This window comes from Balaenoptera physalus (genome assembly GCF_965194825.1).
Source record: "Balaenoptera physalus genome assembly, chromosome: 16".
In the NCBI taxonomy this organism is placed as follows: Eukaryota; Metazoa; Chordata; class Mammalia; order Artiodactyla; family Balaenopteridae; genus Balaenoptera; species Balaenoptera physalus.
This window is the reverse complement of record NC_138898.1, coordinates 22,191,037-22,209,512: the sequence shown is the minus strand read 5'-3', so window position 1 is coordinate 22,209,512 and position 18,476 is coordinate 22,191,037. Positions and strand designations below refer to the sequence as shown.

Genomic DNA, 18,476 nt, shown 5'->3' with positions numbered 1-18,476 from the left:
CAGCAGGTTCTATGCCAGGCCTGGCCAGGCAGGTACCGTGCCTGGTCAAGGGACAGAGATCAAGCCCCCACCCTCAAGGGTGGTGCAGGGCTCTGACAGCCAAGCAGGACCACAAGCAACAGGGAACCACGGAAGGGCTGTGTTTGTCTTCCCCCCTCAGAGACCCTCCCAAGTCTGCTTTGACTCTAAGATTCTTGACACTTCTGCACCCCAGAGATGTAAAGTTTATTCTTTAATGCAAAAAACCCTTTGATTAAATGCTTGCTTAACATACTTTCAACCAATACCTTTAAGACTGAAGTAACAAGGATAAAGTTCACTGATATTTCAGAGAAGATGGCTTTGGAAACGTTAAAGACTTCCTGGGCCAGCCCCTCCTAGGTGAACAGATGTGGAAACGGGGCGGGCGTGGGGGGCGGTGCCTGGAGAAGAATGAGCAGAGGAGAGCAAGGTCACATGGAAAGGGGGTGGGGATCAGGCCCAGGGCCTCAGCTCCCCGCCCTGCCCTAGAGGGCGGCCACTAGCAGTGTGGGGCGGGGATTGGAAGAATTTAGCTTTGGAAGAAGCAGTGAGGCGTACCCCTGTAGACTCTCCACAAGTTGTCCAGGAAAAGAGGTGAGAGGCCAGAACCGCTCAAAGGGTTAGTCTGTGGAGAAGGTTCGTGCTTCCCCCGTACCTGACGGGGCACTCTCAAACATCCCCGCACCAGTTCCTCATGAGGAGGAGGCCCAATAGGCAGTGATTTCTTTCCAAGAGGGAAAAATCCATGGACGGTCCTAGGCGAGCTGGTGGCCAAGCAGGGGTGCAAAGCCAGGGTTCTGGCCTCTCAGGAAAGAGCACCATCTAGGTGTTCCTCTCCCTTTTAGGATCTTGTCATTTCGGGGCTTGTAAAAAATAATTAAGGGAACTCATGTTGAGGTGCTGACATACGGCCTCGCAAATGAGGTCTCTCCCTAACTCCACACAGCCCCGATGACACAGCACGGTCATCATGCGCCTGCAGGACTGCCTCGATGCTCTCCGCCCTGCCGCAGGAGCTCCTCACGGAGGGCATGGTCTTATCAGGTTCTGGGCTGGGCACAGGGCCTGGCAATGCTCCCTGCAGGAATGAATGAGTGGGAGAGCTGGATGATCAGACCGCATCCCTATGAAGCCTGAGCCCAATAAGGCTCGGTGGAGGGTGGTAGGGCACAGAAGAGAGGCAGTAACATTTGTGAAGACCTGGCCTTGAGCCAGGCTACAGGGGGTGTTACCATCTCTGTTTTGCCAGTGAGGAAACTGAGGCTCAGGGATGTGTGGTCAAAGAGGCAGGGGCGTAGGGCCCGGGCTCCCCGAAACCTCGTCTCTCAAGGTTTGCCGGTCCTAAACTATTCCCCAAGCCCACACCCACTGAGTCCCGAGAGGGAGACCCAGGGCTTCTGTCTAAAGCCTCCAGCTGCTGCTCAGCCAGCTCCTCCCCTTCATCTTGAGCCCGCTCTATAATCAAAGTTTTTCTCGCGATATGGAATTCTCTCCCTGAAGCCTGGCAGACCAAACTCTGCCCTTCTTCTGGCTTTTAGTCAGGATCACCTTCCCTGGCTTGCTGAGAGCACTGCTTAGTTCCTCCCTCTTTTCAGAGCAGTGACCCTTTCTCCCTTTAGGGGGCTGGGGGATGAGGGGTGAGCTTTGCAACAGACGCCAGGAGACTGGGTTCTGGCTCCGGCAGTCAACTGAACACAAGGGACGACCCCTCCCTGACCTCACTTCCTGCAGCTATTCAACGGGAGTCTCTCATCTTTCTCTGTCCTCCCTCCCCAGCCTGCTCTTGCTCCTGCCTTCCCCTCCTCACCCACCATGGCTCCTTGGATCTACTTCTCCCCATTCCCAATGATCTAGACAGGCCAGTGGCCTTCTTGACAGTCCTGCTGCTGTTACTGCTCAAATGCTATCCCGTTCCCTACTGAAAAAAATCCCACCTTAAATTAAGTGCTGCTCTGATTGGGCCACCCCTACTCCCATCAGATCCTTGTCTATGATGGTTCCAGTCAGTTGGAAACTGAAGACTGCTCACTCAGGACTGAGTTTGGGGGCCCGCCACCAACACGTCAACCTTAAACCCCCTGACTATCTCCCAGTACAGCCCTCCAGGGCAGCCAGATACTGGTGGTCCTTCATTTTACTTTCAGCCCAGTCTCTTTCGCTGTAAGCAGAGATGCTTGATTAGATGGTGAGAAATAACATCTCATTTATTATTTCACTGCTCCAGCATTTACACTTGTCCTCAGGTCTCAGCCTGAACATCAATCCTCCCCAGCCCACACCAGGTCCCCCTAGACTCCCCTAGACTCCTCTTAGGGCACCTGCCACAGTCCATATTCTGTCTATCTGTGGGATTACCTGCCCAAGGTCACCCCCTTTCCCATTAGCTTGGATGACTCCCTGAAGGCAGAGACGCTCCACCCTGTCCACTGTGTGACCCCAAGGCCTGGTCCTGTACAGGATTCTGACAAGCACCTCAGGTTAAACAACAATGCAAACCCCCTAGGGAGGTGGGGGGAGCCCAATCACTGCGGAAGAGAAAGTCTGCATGACCACTAGCACTAGCACTCAACAGAGGGCTGAGTGAAGTCATCTAGGCAACTGGATCTCTAGGGAGAGGGAAGAGTCCAGGAAGGCTTCCTGACAGAGGCATATCCAGGCTAATGTGGTACAATCATTAAAGCATAAAGCATACGCAGGCTGCCCTGCAAGGGCAGTGCCACCTTCCCAGAGCTCAATCACCCTCCTCAAATGTATCCAGGAGGACCCGAAGATCCTCGGAGAAAGGATTCCCAGTATATTAGGGGTAGGAAGACTGTGTTTGCTCCAAAGCGCACATCTTACCTACAAGGAAACTGAGGCGCAGAGCAGGGCACAGACCAGTTCCTAAAGAAGCCCAGACCTAGGCCTCATGGGATCTTGTGGTTACCAGGTGCCACATGAGCAACATTTCACACTAGGAGCCACGGCGACTGGCAGAATTGCAGGGTGTGGTTTTCTAAGACCTGGTACCCTGCTCTTTTCCAGAAGAGGTATCATCCACTTCTCATTTTCCTGAAAGGCATTTCAGGAAGAGGGGGCAGGGTGCTGCTGGTGCTGCCTTGGCAGGTGGAAAGCAGTGCTGGGCAGACAGAATGCTGATGTGGCATCACCTTGGGAAAGGGTGGGCTGCAGGCTCCCTGCTGGAAAGGGCCACAAATCTTTCAGAGGGAGGCCTGTTTGTGACTCTTTAGTGAGCTTGACCTATGACAGAAAGCTGCTTTCGGAGGGAGAGCAAAGTAAGCAATAATCTTGGCTTCATTTATCATCCAGGTGCCTCCACGGGAGAGCGTGGCCACAAAAGCCTTGTTTGTTTGTTTTGTTTTTGGAATTTGCAGTTGTCTATTTTCTTAAGTCTTCCCACTAGGCTAGAGTCATGCGCTCCTGGAGAGTCAGGCCTGGGTCTTGCCCCTGAAATCCCCAGCAAGCCCAGTACAGGGGCTCAATGTTTGCTGAACAAACCATCCTTTCCACGTGTAACACTCCTCAACTTGTCAAGACTTTGCTGAACCACAAAATACATCCAGAAACACACACAAAAAAAAGAATGCAGAGGTAAAAACACAAAAGCATCAGAAAGGAAAAATACCCAGCAGATATAATCAATAAGTTTGGTTCTCTGAAAATACCTTTAAAATGAACAAACCTTTGGCAAGTTTTGACCAAGAAAAGGAAAAGCACTGATAGGCGATGGTAGGAACGAAAAAAGGGATACACTGACAATGGGGAGATTGCAAAGGGCAGGAGAAAACTACACAAAACTTCATAGCAATAAATTACCAATCTAGGTATAACAGATGACCTTTTATGAAACAACCCAAGCCCTTTTACAACAATAAACTCTCTCAACAGCCCTGTGCCTTGGACAGGCAGTGCTCCTGTTGTTTTCTAGAAGGAGAAGAGATGGAGAGGTGGACACCCAGCACAGGGCCCTGGCAAGCCACCCAGCTTTGTCTCAAAGGTCACGGCCATGGGAGCACGTGCACATTGACGGCACAGAACCACGCCACTCCCGCACTTCCAGCCATCACCCGGAGCCCCCTGCGTGGACGGCCAACCTTATTTATTTTTCCACTTGAAATGCCATAAGGGGTTTCACTTTATTTTTACTTCAAAAGCAGCACCATAAAAATTCTTGATGATTAGAGCTCCAGCTGTCTTAAGTTGTTTGTCAAGGGATCGGTTACTCAAATCTCCTACGGAGGGAAACAGTTTCAGGCGAGAAGCCATGGGAGCTGAGAAACGCAAATGTCTCATCTCTGAAAACTTTCAGACTCCCTCCTGTTCACCGCCTGGCCTGCCCCCTGCTCCCCCTCCCCCAATCCCACCATCTGCTCTCCAGAGAGCAGATCAAATTTTCAGCCTAAGGTACTGTGGCGCCAAGGACTCAGCCCCTCCATGCTACCCCCTGCCCCCCACCAACTTAGAAATCCAACACCACGACCCAAATGGACTGCAGCCACATAAAACCACAGAGTAAAGTTTATAAAGCTTTATTAAACATTTCAAACAGCTGTGCAACGAACACACCAGAAATAAAAGCTCCAGAATAGCAGTCCAAATGTTCCACAAGTGTGGCCTCGCAGTCCCATTCCCTAGATGGACTGCCTCCAGTTCTGTCCTCTGCCTGGCCCACCTCCCTCCCCCTTCAGGCAAGAGAAAGATGGATGGTTTAGACTGGAAGGACAACCATGCTGATCCCCAGCGGGCAGGGGCCAGGAGACAGTCTCATTTGCCAACACTTTTACTGAAGCGCAGAAAAAGAAAAAAGCAAGTGACAGTCACAAAGTCTTCCCGTGTATTCTTCATAACGTATACAGTCTATACGCGCAGGACCGGAGAAGCTCCTGGCACGAGGACGATGGCCACTGCTCCCCTCTGTCTCGTCTGAACCACCTCGGAGTCCAGTGTGCTGGTCACTCTGCAATCCCCATACTAAATACCAACTGTAGCGGCCCCTACAAGCTAGCTATTGCTACACCTCAAAATCAGAACACGTTCGATAAAGCTTCTTTAAAAAGGATTTACACATGTACTTGTACACGTACGTATGTATACACACACGCGCACGCATGGCACACCACACCAAAAAATATCCAAACACCTATCAGGGGATCGTGGCTGTTATGAAACACACAATACTCTCCCATTCACTCGGCTGGGGACCACTAGATCTACGTAAACACACCACACGTCAATCCTGCAGAGCATGCATGGGAGACAAAATGAGGCCCCCTCCTTGCGACAGTTGAGAAAGGCAGGAGGAAGGGCAAAGGAAGCGAAGCTGGGCTGCTGAGCAGGAGCCCAGACCCCCAGGTGAAAGAGCAACATGTATCTGTTACTTCTTCCTTCAAAATGAAGTGGGGAAAATACTGAAGATTTGTGGACAGCAGTCAAGACACAATTCTGTCTAGCCTGCTGGCCAGGGAAGAAGGATGAAAAAGCGAGGCTCTCGGGCATCAGCAATCTCTTTATATTCGAGATAAGTGCAAAACTGAGCCCTGTCTTGGACAGGTGCTCCCCAAAAAAGGAAAGGGCTAAAGAGAACTAACAGGAAGCCAAGAGAGGGACGGAGGAGTCAGTAACACTCTGAGAAGGGAGGAACCCCTGACAAGGAAGGGTCACAGAGGTGACAATGAGACTGGCATTTTATCTGCCCGGATCATGCTGGGGCAGTTGACCAGGATGGGTGCAGGCTCCTCGTGGGAATGAGGCGAGGGGGGTGGCCATCCTGCCAGTCGGGGGCCAAGATGGGGACAGAACACATACAACCACAAGACCACCCACGACTACAGGACTCTACGATAAAAGCACCGGTCAGTGCTATTATTCACATTATAAGGATAAAACGTCACAGGCCAAAAAGGCGCCATTAGGAATGTGGCACCCGCAGGGCCGCGGGATTTGAAACTCCAATGCTTTATGACCTATGTCAGTGCCTCCCCTCCCGTCTTCTGCTTCCTTGGAAAGCTAAATGGGCTGGCTGTTAGGTGCCCACAACGCCGGGGTCGTGTGCCGATTCCGGAAGCGGGGAATCGGAGCAGTGGTACAGGAAACAGTTTCCCCAGCAGCTATAGCAGATGAGGAACAGGGCTGCCAGGAAAACCAAGGCACAAATTGTGCAAGGCTTCCGTTCCAGGAGGAAGCTGAGCAGGTAGAAGCCCATGAACATGGAGTGGCTGAACCACAGGGCGGGGTTGAGGGGCTTGGGGATGAGGAGGACGGGCAGCAGCCACTGGAGGCAATACATGATCTCTGCTGGACAGGGCCTTCGCCAAGGCCACCGGGCACCGCTGCAGGAACCGACCTAATGGGAGCCAGCGGGCGCGGGCGGCTGCCCTCTGCTTTCTTCAACCCTCGCTCTCCAGGAGCTGAGCCGCTGTGGTCTCTGGCTGTCAGCCCGGGATCACCAAGGCAGCAGGGATCCTGAAGAGAAAAGTCAACACAACAGACAAACAGACACAAAACAGACAGACAGACAAAAAAAAAAAAAAAAAAAAAAAACAGGAACAGAATGTATACTTATTTGGAAAAATGGATCATGGTTAACAACAGCAAATGTGAATGCCCTTTCCTCCCTGCCCACCCATGGAAGTCTACTCCTCTCCAAGTCACCCTTTCCAGAAGCATCCTGGGTGTCTCCCCTTCTTGGGGGCTAGGCCAGAGGGCTCTAGGCAGGTCCGGCACAGTGGCCTGGCTTTGCCTGGGCCCTGCCCAGCAGAGATCATGTATCGCCTCCTGGGGCTGCGGCCCGTCCTCAAGGGACCCAGACCTCACAATACCGCCCTGTGGTTGCCACTGGACGGCCATGGGCTCCATGCTGTGACCCCTGAGGAATAAGAAAAGGATTCTGTGTCTAGTATCTCTCACAGCAGGTGCTCGGTGGAGAGTTAAAGTAGTTAGCGGCGCACTGCCAGCGGGAGATTGCCGGCAACGGATCCTTGCAAGCTCTGGGAAGCCGCCGCGGCAGCATCACCGAATATTTTGTTTTAAGATGGCAGCCTAGAATGAGCTTGCCTTTTTCAAATAATCCGGCGTCATTTTGCCAAAATCAGCCAACTTCTTCGAAAGTCAATGTAGGGGAAAAAAAAAAAAATCACCCTGCTACTTCGTCCAAACTGACCTCTCTGGGTTCACTTGCGCTCTCCAGCTGCTGCCGGCACTGTATAGAACTTGACCTCTATGAGCTTTTAATCAAAATTAATTTTCTATCCACATAGGGGCAAATGCCAGTTGGCCCCCGTGCCAGGCAGTTTGCTGGAGAGAAGAAGTGCTCTCGAGCAGCGGGCCACCGGTGCGCCAGGGCCGCGCTCGCAGACCGCATTCCGGTCTTCGTGCCGCGCCAGGAATCGGAGCGGCGGCAGCCACGACCCTCTGGCAGCGGTAGCAAAACCCTCCTCCAAGCTCCAGACGCCCAGCGCAACGGGTACAAAGAACCTCGCTGGTTGAGGAAGACCTACCAGCGCCTGGGGGGTAGGGGAGCAGAGGTTGAATTACCCGCCTAGCAGAAAACTATCCCAGAGCGCATTCAGACCACTTCTTTGGAGAGCTCATCCCATCCCTTCCGCGCATACAAAGGCGCCATCCCTCCTACAGGGTAGACACCCGGTGACTATCGCTTCTGCACCTAGGGCTCAGTGCCCTGGCTCGGCTCCCTACAGCCGCCACCGCTGTAGATCTAGCAACCGTTAAGAAGCGGGATGCGGGCATCAGGGAAAGGTTCCGCGCTCAGAGGCTCTCGCAAAGCAGAGGACATGGTCTTCTAATACATCGAATATTAGAAAATGAGTGCTGAGCGGGGAGCCTGTGAAGCCAAGGCTTCTGGAAGGGGCACCTGTTTTTGCTCCGTGGGGCAGATGATCCCTCTCTAAATTAGGTCCCCCTTCTTTTCCATCCTTGCCCAGGTGTGATCTGGCGCGGCACCGGACACTGGGCTCGAATTTGCAGGCCCGGGCTCGGAGAGATGGGCTCCGCTACCAAGGGGTGCGCACCCCTACTCTTACCCTATGCGCTAACTCAGAGTTGCATTTCCCCTCCATTTTACATTAAAATTCAAACGCGGGCACAGCGGAATCTTCTGGAAAGGGGCTAAGATGAACTCAAGAGGCGGGGGTCGGTGTGGAAAGAGCAGATGGATTATTTTTTTTCCTCTCCTGACGAATGAGGAGCGCCCCCGGCCACCCCTCCTCACGGACCCCCCCCCCCAAGAGCGCGCATGCGCACTTGGGCGGTGGGCGGATACTTAAGGCGCGGCCACCGCGGCTGCGGCAGTGCGCCCAACAGCGGACTCCGAGAGGCCAACGGACCTCGGAACCGGCAGCACTCGCTCCCAACCACCCACCCACCACTCTCGGAACCATGGCGGCAGTGGCAGCAGCCTCGGCTGAACTGCTCATCATCGGCTGGTACATTTTCCGCGTGCTGCTGCAGGTAAGTGTGCCCGGGTTCTGAGTGGGAGAGGGTCGCGATGTGCGCCCCCTGAACCGGCAAGTCCGCGTCAAAATTGCCGCATCCCGACCCGTCCTGTCCTGATTGCCGCGATCCCTGCCCACCCAAGTGCCGCGGCCGGCACCGCACGCCCCCGCCCGTCCCCTGCGTCCTCCTCCTTGCGTAGACCCTTCCCAGTGCGCCCGCCCGGGAACAAAGAGTTGGGGCGCGGCGGGCGCCAGCCGCGGACGATCGCCGAGGCGCTTAGCGACCAACGTGGTAAGAAAATACCGCTACGTGAGACTCGACCCCAGGAGGGAGGCGGGGCACTTCTGTTTTGCGAAAAGAGACTTTACCGCTCACACAGCGGAATTTTTCCGCCTTAAAAAAATTGCGCATTGCGGGGAAATTTTCCTTCAGAAAATATAGTACTTGCGGGGGTGGGACAAAAAATAAGTTAGAAAAAGGCACTTCTCAGGGGGAAAAAAAAAACCCAGCACTCCGCCATCAAGATTATAACAAATCAGAAAAATTCGCGGGAAAAAATGAATTAGAGAAAATGCGCATTGCAGGAAGAATAAATCAGACAAAAGCACTTGGCAGAAAAAAATGCATTAGATAAAAAGCGCCTTGCAGAAAAAATATTAGACAAAGGAGCTAACAAACTATGAATCGATAAGAGCGCTTTGAAGAAAACAATTAGAGGAAAAGGTTCTTTGCAGGAAAAATAGAACAGAAAAAAAGCCCTTCCGAAAAAGGACAGTTCGCTTTATTAAAAAAAAAAAAAATCAAATACAGGCAAAGCGCTTTGTGTAAAAAGCAATAAATCAGAAGAAATTGCTTTGCCCATAAAATCATCTACCCTAAAAGCACCCCTTGCAGGAAGAATTCCCTGCTAAAGGAATCCTTTGCCAAAGGAATCGCATATTTCCTTCAAGGTGTTCCTGGAATGCTGCATTTACTGGGTAGGATTCGCTTTTCGAAATCCTCCAGGGACACAGCCCATTGCGAGAAGTGAGGTATACCTAAGTTGTGGGTCCAATCAGCTTGCGGCCATGCAGCCTTCAGCACAGTTGGAAAAGCTCCAGCTGCCCTGACTCGTGGACAAGCTGCGCCCGCACCCGCCTCTCCTCATTGGACAGGCGGGCGGGGCAGGGGGCGGGGCGGGGGCGGGCACGGCAGCACTACAGACACGCTGCGGGTGCTCGCCTCTAAGGGCAGGTCCTGGGTCTCTCTCGCCACAGGTGTTCAGGTACTCCCTGCAGAAGCTGGCATACACCGTGTCGAGAACCGGACGGCACGTGTTGGGAGAGCGCCGCCAGCGGGCCCCCAACTGAGGCTCCAGCCCCCTCCCCTGGGCGGCCGTGTCACCAGGTGCTCCTGTGCAGTTCCACCAGCATGGGAGCCAGTGCCGCGCAGGAATGGGGCGTCCCCTGTGCCCTCTCGCCAGAGGAGCACTTGCCAAGGTCAGTGAGGGGCTGGTAGGCCCCCGGAGAAGCAGCACCGACAATGACGACAACACCAGATCCCTTCCCCGCCCCTTTGCACCCGTCCTACTGCGGGTGGCGTAGAGGGAGGAGGGGGGAATGGGGGAGCAGACCCCTGAGATGTGGGCACAGGCAACGCATTCAGATCTGGACCAAGTCGGGACAGCGCCATCCCAGCCCCACAGCCACGGCCATGCCAGCAGGCCGCACCACAGAGATCCAGACAACCACACCAGCCAGCAGAATGGACATTCCAACTTCACCAGCCGAAGCCCTGAATCTCCGTGCAGCAGACAAGTGACAACTGCGTGCCTGTGTGGCGGGACTGGAGGGCAGAGGGTGAGGGAGGAGGGTTAAGAAACAGAGCAGGGCCCTCTCACTGTCCCTTGCCTACGGCATGTGCATTCCAGCCTTGCTGCCTTTGCTCCCTCAGTTCCTCTTTCCCCCCACTCCCACCCAAAAGAAATGTCACTCAATTTGGACCTACTGAACAAGAAAACGAATCCCATCGTTACCAAAACACCTCCTCCAAGCCCCCAGCCCCTCACTGATCTTGTATCCCCCAGGTCTCACGCAATTGTGGTCAATATTGTGGTAATCGCTAATTGTAATGATTGTATAAGTGTGCATTAGTTGTGTCTCCCCGGCTAGATTGTAAGCTCCTGGAGGACAGGGACCGCCTCTACAAAAAAATTAAAAAAGTACCCCCCCTGTCTCGCACAGTGTCCCAGGACCCTGCGGGGCGGTGGAGGCGCACCAAAAAGTTTTGTCTCCTGTGACTTCTTTTCCGGCTTCAACACATACTTCTAAGACTGGGCTGATGTGCCCATTGTGGAGTGGGCACTCTACTTGGGAGAGGGACGGAGGGGAAGCAACAAAATGGGAATAAACCTTCACACACCTGGTTCCATCTCAACACTGTCCTGAGATAAAGGACCACATCCCCGCACCACCACCCAAAGAAGAAGGTGGACATCTTCACTTGTGGTCTCGGAATAAGGGACCACTTATACCTCCCCAAAGGTGTGGGTGCCTTCAGTTTTCCTGGGATAAGGGGCCTTGGCAAGTAATCAGTGGGAAAGATGGAAGGAGGGAAAAGATAGGAGGGGGAAAAGTGGGAAGAGCCCTCAAAATGGAGGTACTAGGGGCCAAGAGGGTGATCAGGAATTCAGAACACAGTCTTATCTCCATCCAGGATCCCCAAGGAAATGAGCACGGGGGGTGGGGGTGGGGCACTGGTTTGGACAATGACTATGGGGTAAAAGGTGTGGTGTGGCGCCTCCCCTGTCCAGTTCATCCCTCCAGGCCCTATAACCTCTACCAGGACCACTACAAGGGCATCCTGCCAGGCCCGCCTACTTTCCCAGGGTCTCCTCCCCCACCCTCAGGAACCTCTCTCCAGCTCACTCTCCCCACTACTGGGTCCTGTGCTTCTCCCAGCACTAGCCTCCATGTCCTTAAGGGTGCTTACCGGGTCCCTGGCCCTGGGCTCTCCCCTGCCATCATGCCAGGGTGGTGGGGTGGGCTGGCTGCTCGGCTCCCAAGGTCTCTCTCCCACTCCTCAGTGAGTCAAGGCTTCTTTTACGTGGGGTCAGCTGACTGCCTCACCAAATGGCACTGCCGCCTGTTCAGCCTCGTCTCTGGCTTTATGTGTCCCTGTCACCACACACCTGTTCCTGGGTCAACATCCAGGGAGTGAGTTGGAGGGCTATAAATCTTTCTGCCACTTCCTCAAATCCCTTAGTCACAGCTGTCACAAACAATTTTGGAGCACAAAGGACCTCAATCCCTTGAGCCTGATGTTACCCGCCCCTGCGCCAGACCCTAGCGTTTCTCAGCCCAACCACTAGCACCTTTAGAGGCACCTATAACTTCAGTTAAAGATAAGAGAATTATGGGGGTGGGGGGTGTAGACCTCAATTCCACTATTGGCTTTGCCATCAGTCAGCCCAGGGAACCTGGTCAGGTCACTCCTAGCCACCTTCGGTTCCCCTCTGTAAAAGGACTGCTAAGATCCCAGTGAACCCCAACACACTAGAAACATTCTGCCATCAAAGTGGCAATCAGGACTCAATGGGACTAGGGTGCGGATGTGCGATCGGAGCCTCATCCTCCTTAGGCTGGGCGGTTCCAGCCCCTACCGTAGCCTGTAGGTGGGGTAGGTCTCCTCTTGCCCCAGGGTGACTCAGCAGCAGGCAATGCCCACACCTCCCTTCTGAAGCCTGTATCTTGGCAAGCCTCAAGACTGGGAGTTTCTGTGGTTTTCCACACTAAATGCAGAGAACCATGAACATATTTCAACATGTGTTCTCAATAAAGGGTGCCCCTCCCCTCAGAGCCCTCAAGGGGCGTGCCCACGGCCCCACTGCCCCAGATGCTCTAATCTCAGCCCAGTTATAAGGTAGCTGGGTTCAGGGGGACAGGCTGCAGCAGCGTGGAATGTCTGGCTGCTCTCGACACTGTAGGCCCCCTTTTAAAAGGCAGGAGGCTGCTGGCAGCCCCAGGGCTTTCCAGATGATCTTGGCAAAGCCCAACTGCAGGGCTTTCTCCATCCCTCCATCAACAGGGCTCTGAGTGTGGCATGATGAGATGACAGACTTCCAGGCAAGGGCCGCCCTGATGGGCTGCACCCGCATGGGTGGCTTGAATGTGCAATGTCCACTCCCCCCTTTTGTGCCCCATCCAAACCCTCATGTTATGGCAGGAAACACAGTCCACCAGAGAAGATGGAAGGAATGTGTTCACTTTCTATTCCTGTGCAATGCTTAGAAGTCTAGTCCAAACACATCTTGTTTATAAAATTTTTTCCAGAAGCAATACCATTAAAACATTTTATTCTGACAGAGAGCAACAAAAAGAGTTGAAAATGACTACAGTTTTGTTGCAAAGCCCTTAGTCCACAGGCCCCCCTTTGCTTAAATTTTCTCTACCACATCCTCAAGACTTTGCCCCCACGAGGCCAAGGATAGAGCAGTTGAGTTATGAGGGAACTGGAATGGCTTTGTGAGACTCCAGCAACAGGCAAGACTCTTGGGACTAACGCCCCCAAAGGATGTTAGTTTCTTAGCCTAACCAGTTGAGGTTAAACCGCAGAGGGGTTTAGGTACCATGACTGTTGGAAGTGTGTGGTGCTATGTGACACTGTTACCTCTACCTGTGGAATATTTGGATTGCGACTGAAGGACAAGTTTCTTGAGCTTCAGCTGCAGGACAGCAACAGCTTATTACATGTGGGTTGGATTGGATGAGGGAGCAGGTGTGCTGTGAGTCATTTGCTAGACATTTATTTTCAAACTTCTATCTACTCAGAAGCCAGTACCCTACAGTGAGATTCTGAATTTGCAGTGAGTTTTACCCCCAGAGATTTAAACGTGCACACATATACAAAACATTAGTCTAACAAGAGTCTCTTTTTCCCTGGAGACCTCTGATTTCCTCTATATGCCCCAGAGACATGTCACCATCTTCTCTGGTTATGATCCTGCTCCCCCTCCCCCTCCCTTTCTCCCTCCCACGGGGCCCATTCCCCAGCAGGATCCAGATTCCAGAGCATTCCCAGAACAGGAAGTCAGAGAGGCAGGCAACACATGGTCCTTGGTATATCACACAGCGACAGGCTTGAAATGGGATGCATATGTTTCAAAGATAAGAGAACAACAACAGAAAAAGACAGCCAAACCCAGACTTCCAGATTCCTCTTTGAAACAACATGTTACAGATAAAAGGTTAAACTGTTTTTGGCAGCAATTCTAACAAGACCAATTTCAGATACGGAAGCGATCTGGTCACTGGAAACCGACCAGGGCTCGGCAATCTTTCAACAGATTTGCTGACATTAATTAGTCTCTGATTTAAAACAAACAAACAAATAAACAAGATCTAACACTTGGCATTAGCACTTAAGCTGGAACTTTGTGTGTGTGTGTGTGTGTGTGTGTGTGTGTGTGTGTGTGTGTGTCCTGGCTTTGGTGTTGCCGTCCAGAAGGCTGAGGGGATGGTTGTACCATGTCAGGCAGGGCAAACAGAAGCTGTCCCCAAAACACCAGTTCCCTGAAAGGGATAAAACATGATCCGAACCTATAAACAGAAAGGCCGTTTCTTTCCCAGGACAGACCCCAGTCTGCCCCAACATTTAGCGTTGAAAAGGGACACGGAGGCCTGGAAGGAAATTAAATAAGGCGTGGAAGAGGGAAGGAAAGAGCAACTGTCCCCCATCCCCCATTCTTCTCTCCAGGCCATTAGTGTTCCAGGCAATCCATTCCGTCAGCTGCCCTTGAGGGCCACTCCCCACATATATTGTAGGAAAGGGAACGGGTGTCCAGACTTGGTGTAAAATTAGAGGGAGTAAGAAGCACCCGCGACCCAAAGCAGAGGGTCAACCTATCACCCCAGACACCAAGGCGGGGACCCGGGGAGGGAGACCCTTTTCTCCCCTCTCCCCCACGCCCCTTCTGGTTTTAAAAAAAAAAAAAAGGCAACTTAAGTGGCGGGGACAGAGTGATAGGCATCTCAGAAGCTGGGCCCCCTGCCACGGGTACCGGGGCCGGAGAGAAGGTTGTCGCACCCCCAGCCCCGAGCTCCCCAGCTCTGCCTGCCCCATCCCAGAAGCAGACAGGCGAGTGCTGACCTTGGAGGCCTGAACGAGAACCCAGGAGTCCAGTGACCTGCCCTCGGGCCAGGAAGAGACCCCCAAGGCCCAGGCTGGGGGCCAAACAGGGCAATCACGTGACACCGGACAGGGGCGGCCCCCAGGGTGCGCGGAAGGAAAACCCCAGAGAGGGACCGGACGACGCCTAAGGTGACCCCGAAGGGACAACATGGCGGCGCGGCCGCATTGAGGGCCTCTCATCCCGCCCCCAGGAGGCCGACGCCACGGTACCTGCAAGCCCCGCCATGGCGCCGCCGCCACCGCTGACGCCTTCGCAGCTGCAGCCTGCCTCCGCCTCAACTCGCCTCCGACGCCGCAGGAAGCAGGGGAGACGCCCCCTCCGTCTTCTAGTCGAGCCGACCGAGGACCCCTTCTGGGATCGGGCTGCCTACGGCAGATGCCTGATAATACGACCTAAATTGTGGGCGTTTTCTATGCCCGATATCCTCCTAACATGTGCCACAGATGACCATTTGGAGACTTTTTGCTAACGTGTTCAGAAATCTGGGGGTTCTGAAGTCTTCAAATCCGAAGAATTTTTGATCAGGCGCATCCAGGACAGCCCCCAATCACACCCCCCCCCACCTTGGTCCCCTCATACATATGCAGTAGATTGTGATCTTTACACATTTAGAGCGGAGGGGGCGTACCCTAGTCTCTGTAAGTGAACGTTTGCTCGCTTTGATTCTCGTGGATGACCCGTGTAATCTGTGAAAACGTTCCCGTGGCTCAAAGTCCGCCTCCTCCCTGGCCCCTTTACCAAGGCCAAAGGTCAGGAGCGGAAATATTCCGGCTCAGAATTTAGGATTTGACTTGGGTCAGGACCTGACTCTTCTTCTTGCCCTGTACTTTGGGCGAGCCACTTGCCCACCCCGGCTGTTAGCTTCCCCGAATCTGATGAAATGCCTACTTCACAGGGTTGTTATAGGGATTAAATGAGTCAATGTATCGATTTATTAGCTAAGTAAGCACATTCCTTGAGCGCTTACTATGTGTAAATGCAGTGCTGAAGACAAGAGGATAGAATGGAGCGTGAAATAGGCACTGTTCTAATTCAAGGCGATGCTCGGCTACTGGGGGAGAGTGGGGGAGGGGTGGAAAAACAATCATCAGATTACTTATATGTGGAATCTAAAATATGACACAAATGAACATATGTACGAAACAGACTCATAGATATAGAGAACAGACTTGTGGTTGCCAAGGCGGAGGGGGTGGGGGAGGGATGGATTGGGAGTTGGGGATTAGCAGATGCAAACTATTATACTGTATATAGAATGGATAAACAAGGTCCCACTGTATAGCACAGGGAACTGTGTTCAATATCCTGTGATAAACCGTAATGGAAAAGAATATGAAAAAGAAATGTATATATAGGTATAACTGAATCACTTTGCTGTACAGCAGAAATTAATACAACATTGTAAATCAACTATACGTCAATAAAATAAAAAATTTTTTAATCATCAAATGATCACTATCTGTTAATAATTTTAATCAAATCAATATATAATTATGCATGATGGGAAGTGCTGTGGGGGAAGATGAAGAGTGCTATGAAAAATTAATGGAGGGGAATTCCCTGGCAGTTTGGTGGTTAGGACTCCATGTTCTCACTGCCGAGCGCGCGGGTTCGATCCCTAGTTGGGAAATTAAGATCTTGAAGGCCGCGCCGTCTGGCCAAAAAAAAAAAATTAATGGAGCCCTCATGTAGTGCGAAGGGTAAGGGTGGAAATTCCTTGGGAAGCTGGCATTTAGGCTTAAAAAACAAAGATAGTTTTGTAGGGCAAGAGTGAGAGGGGAAATGTTGTAGGCAGAAAGAACCACTTGTCCCATATGTGGAGGTGGGAAGGAGCAGCTGAGGGTGAGGAAGGAGCTGGTAGGGCAGTTAGTGCTACCTAATGAATTTGGATTTTATCTTTATCTTTATATCATTTTCATCAGGGGAATGATACCAGGTTTGGGTTCCTGAAAAACCACCCTACATGGCTTGGAAAGCACTTTCGAGTGGGTGTGGGGAGACCAGCTAGAAGGCTGTTGCAGGTTTCCAAGTGCAAAGGAATGGTGACCCTGGCAGGGCGGTGGCTTGGGAAGGTGGAGAAGTAGAGAATGTAAGATGGAATGTGGGTGGGTGCTGAGGCATTGGCAACAACACCTAGATCTTTGCCTTGAGTATGAAGGACTGAAAGAGCCCTTGACTAAGGTGGTAAAGCCTGCAGAAGGCTCAAATTGAGGGGGAAGATCAAAGTTTGGCTAAGAAGGTAAGTTTGAAAAGCCTGGGCAATGATTGGGTGGAGAGGGTCAATAGGCAGCTTTATATGAGACTGGTGCTCAGAAGAGAGATCTGGGCTGGAGATACATATTTCAGTAACATCAGCACACAATACACACATCATGGTGCTGGATGAGGTCCCAAGAAAGTGAAGGTAGATTAATAAGTAGGCAGAGGAGGAGGAGCCAAGAAAGGAGGCCGAGAAGCAGTGACCCGTGGGGTAGGAGGAGGACCAGGTGAGCATGGGATCCCAGAGAGGAGGTTTCAGGAAGGAAAGAATGTTCAGTGGAGCTGACTGCTATGGAGGACAGAAATGGCACCATTCGGTTTGGTTACAAGGGGGGGCTTATGGACTGTGTCCTTTATGATTCAAGTTCCAAAAACAAGACCCTAAATCACTTGGCTTAAAAAAATAAGTACCCTGCCACTCAGTGGCAGGTTAGTTGAGTGGCTTGACCATGTCATCACAAACATTCCGTCTCTTAGGTTCATTCCATCTCTGCTGTGCTGTCCTCATGTTGGTTTCATGCTCATGGTCATAAGATTGCCACCCCAGTTCCTGGGGTCTCACCCACATCAAGGAGATGACCATTCCTCCTGTAGCTGAGACTCAAACAAACTAGATGTGACCTCTGTCTTGCTGCTTCTGGGCTGAGGGATCTATGCACTCATGCCAGGCACACCCAATATCCAACACTGGAGGAGAAGAGGCGTCTCATAGTGGAAACTCTTGTTTAGAAAAGAGAAAGGCTAAGCGTTGGCAAGGATGTGGAAATTCTTGCACACCGCCTGTGAGAGGAAATTGGTACAACCACTTCAGAAAACTGGCAGTTTCTACTAAATGTAAACAGACACTTACGCTATGACCTAGAATTTCCACTCCTAGCTTTTCATTCCAGGAGAAATAAGTGGCTATTACAAACAGACTTGTGCAAGGATTTTCATAGCAGATTTATTCATAGCTCAACGTGGATACAGCCCAATGTTCATCAACAGGAGAATGGATAAACAAATTATGGCATGTCCATCCAATGGACTACTATGTTTTACATATAAAAGTACAAATTGCTGGGAGTTCCCTGGTGGACCAGTGTTTCAGATTCCGGGCTTTCACTGCCGTGGCCCGGGTTCAATCCCTGGTCGGGGAACTGAGAACCCGCAAGTGGTCCAGTGTGGCATAAGAAAAAAAAGTACAAATTGCTGACACACGTGACACTATAGATTATACTCACATATGGTATGTGGACTAAAAGAGTCCAGACACAAAAACAGTACATATTGTATGATTCCATTCACAGAAAGTTCAAGGGCAGGCAAAACTAGTCTATGGTTCTAGAAATCAGAAGTCACCTGGGTCGGAGGGGGCATAGATATAGGGGAGGAGCAAGAGGGACTTTTCTGGGGTGCTGGAAAAGGTCTATATCTTAGTCTGGTTGGTGATTACATGGGCAAAAATTCAAGTTGTACCTTAAGATTAGAGGACTTTACGTACTTTATATATGTTATACCCCGAGAAAAATAAAATATAATAAGAGAGGAGGAGGTCCTGCCATCAATGGCGTGTGATGTGTGCTGCTGAGCAAGA

General features: G+C 51.9%; 2 protein-coding genes across 10 annotated transcripts in view; one reads left to right on the top strand and one right to left on the bottom strand.

Moving 5' to 3' along the window:
• Positions 1-15,006, bottom strand: part of BLCAP (BLCAP apoptosis inducing factor) — a 28,179-nt gene extending 13,173 nt beyond the window's left edge. For 5 of the 7 annotated variants that reach the window (XR_014254890.1, XR_014254891.1, XR_014254892.1 and 2 more), the window contains exons 1-2: positions 14,851-15,004; positions 2,863-6,483 (exon numbers count right to left, since the gene is read on the bottom strand). Coding sequence is in view for 1 of the 7 variants with exons in the window: in XM_082430507.1 (XP_082286633.1) it covers positions 6,044-6,307 (264 nt within the window). In the remaining 6 variants the exon portion in view is untranslated. Of the gene's footprint in view, positions 1-2,862; positions 6,484-14,850 lie in introns of those variants that run through there. The other 2 variants (XR_014254889.1, XM_082430507.1) reach the window with 2 other exon arrangements.
• Positions 8,297-10,734, top strand: NNAT (neuronatin). 3 transcript variants are annotated; one of them, XM_082430506.1, is made up of 3 exons: positions 8,297-8,487; positions 9,423-9,498; positions 9,729-10,734. In XM_082430506.1, the coding sequence occupies exons 1-3, from the start codon at positions 8,416-8,418 to the stop codon at positions 9,956-9,958; spliced, it is 378 nt and encodes a 125-aa protein (XP_082286632.1). In that variant the 5' UTR covers positions 8,297-8,415; the 3' UTR covers positions 9,959-10,734. The 3 variants fall into 3 exon arrangements, with proteins under 3 accessions (XP_082286632.1, XP_082286630.1, XP_082286631.1); XM_082430504.1 differs by having other exon boundaries at positions 9,423-9,503; XM_082430505.1 differs by lacking the exon at positions 9,423-9,498.
• Positions 15,007-18,476: the final 3,470 nt, after the last annotated feature.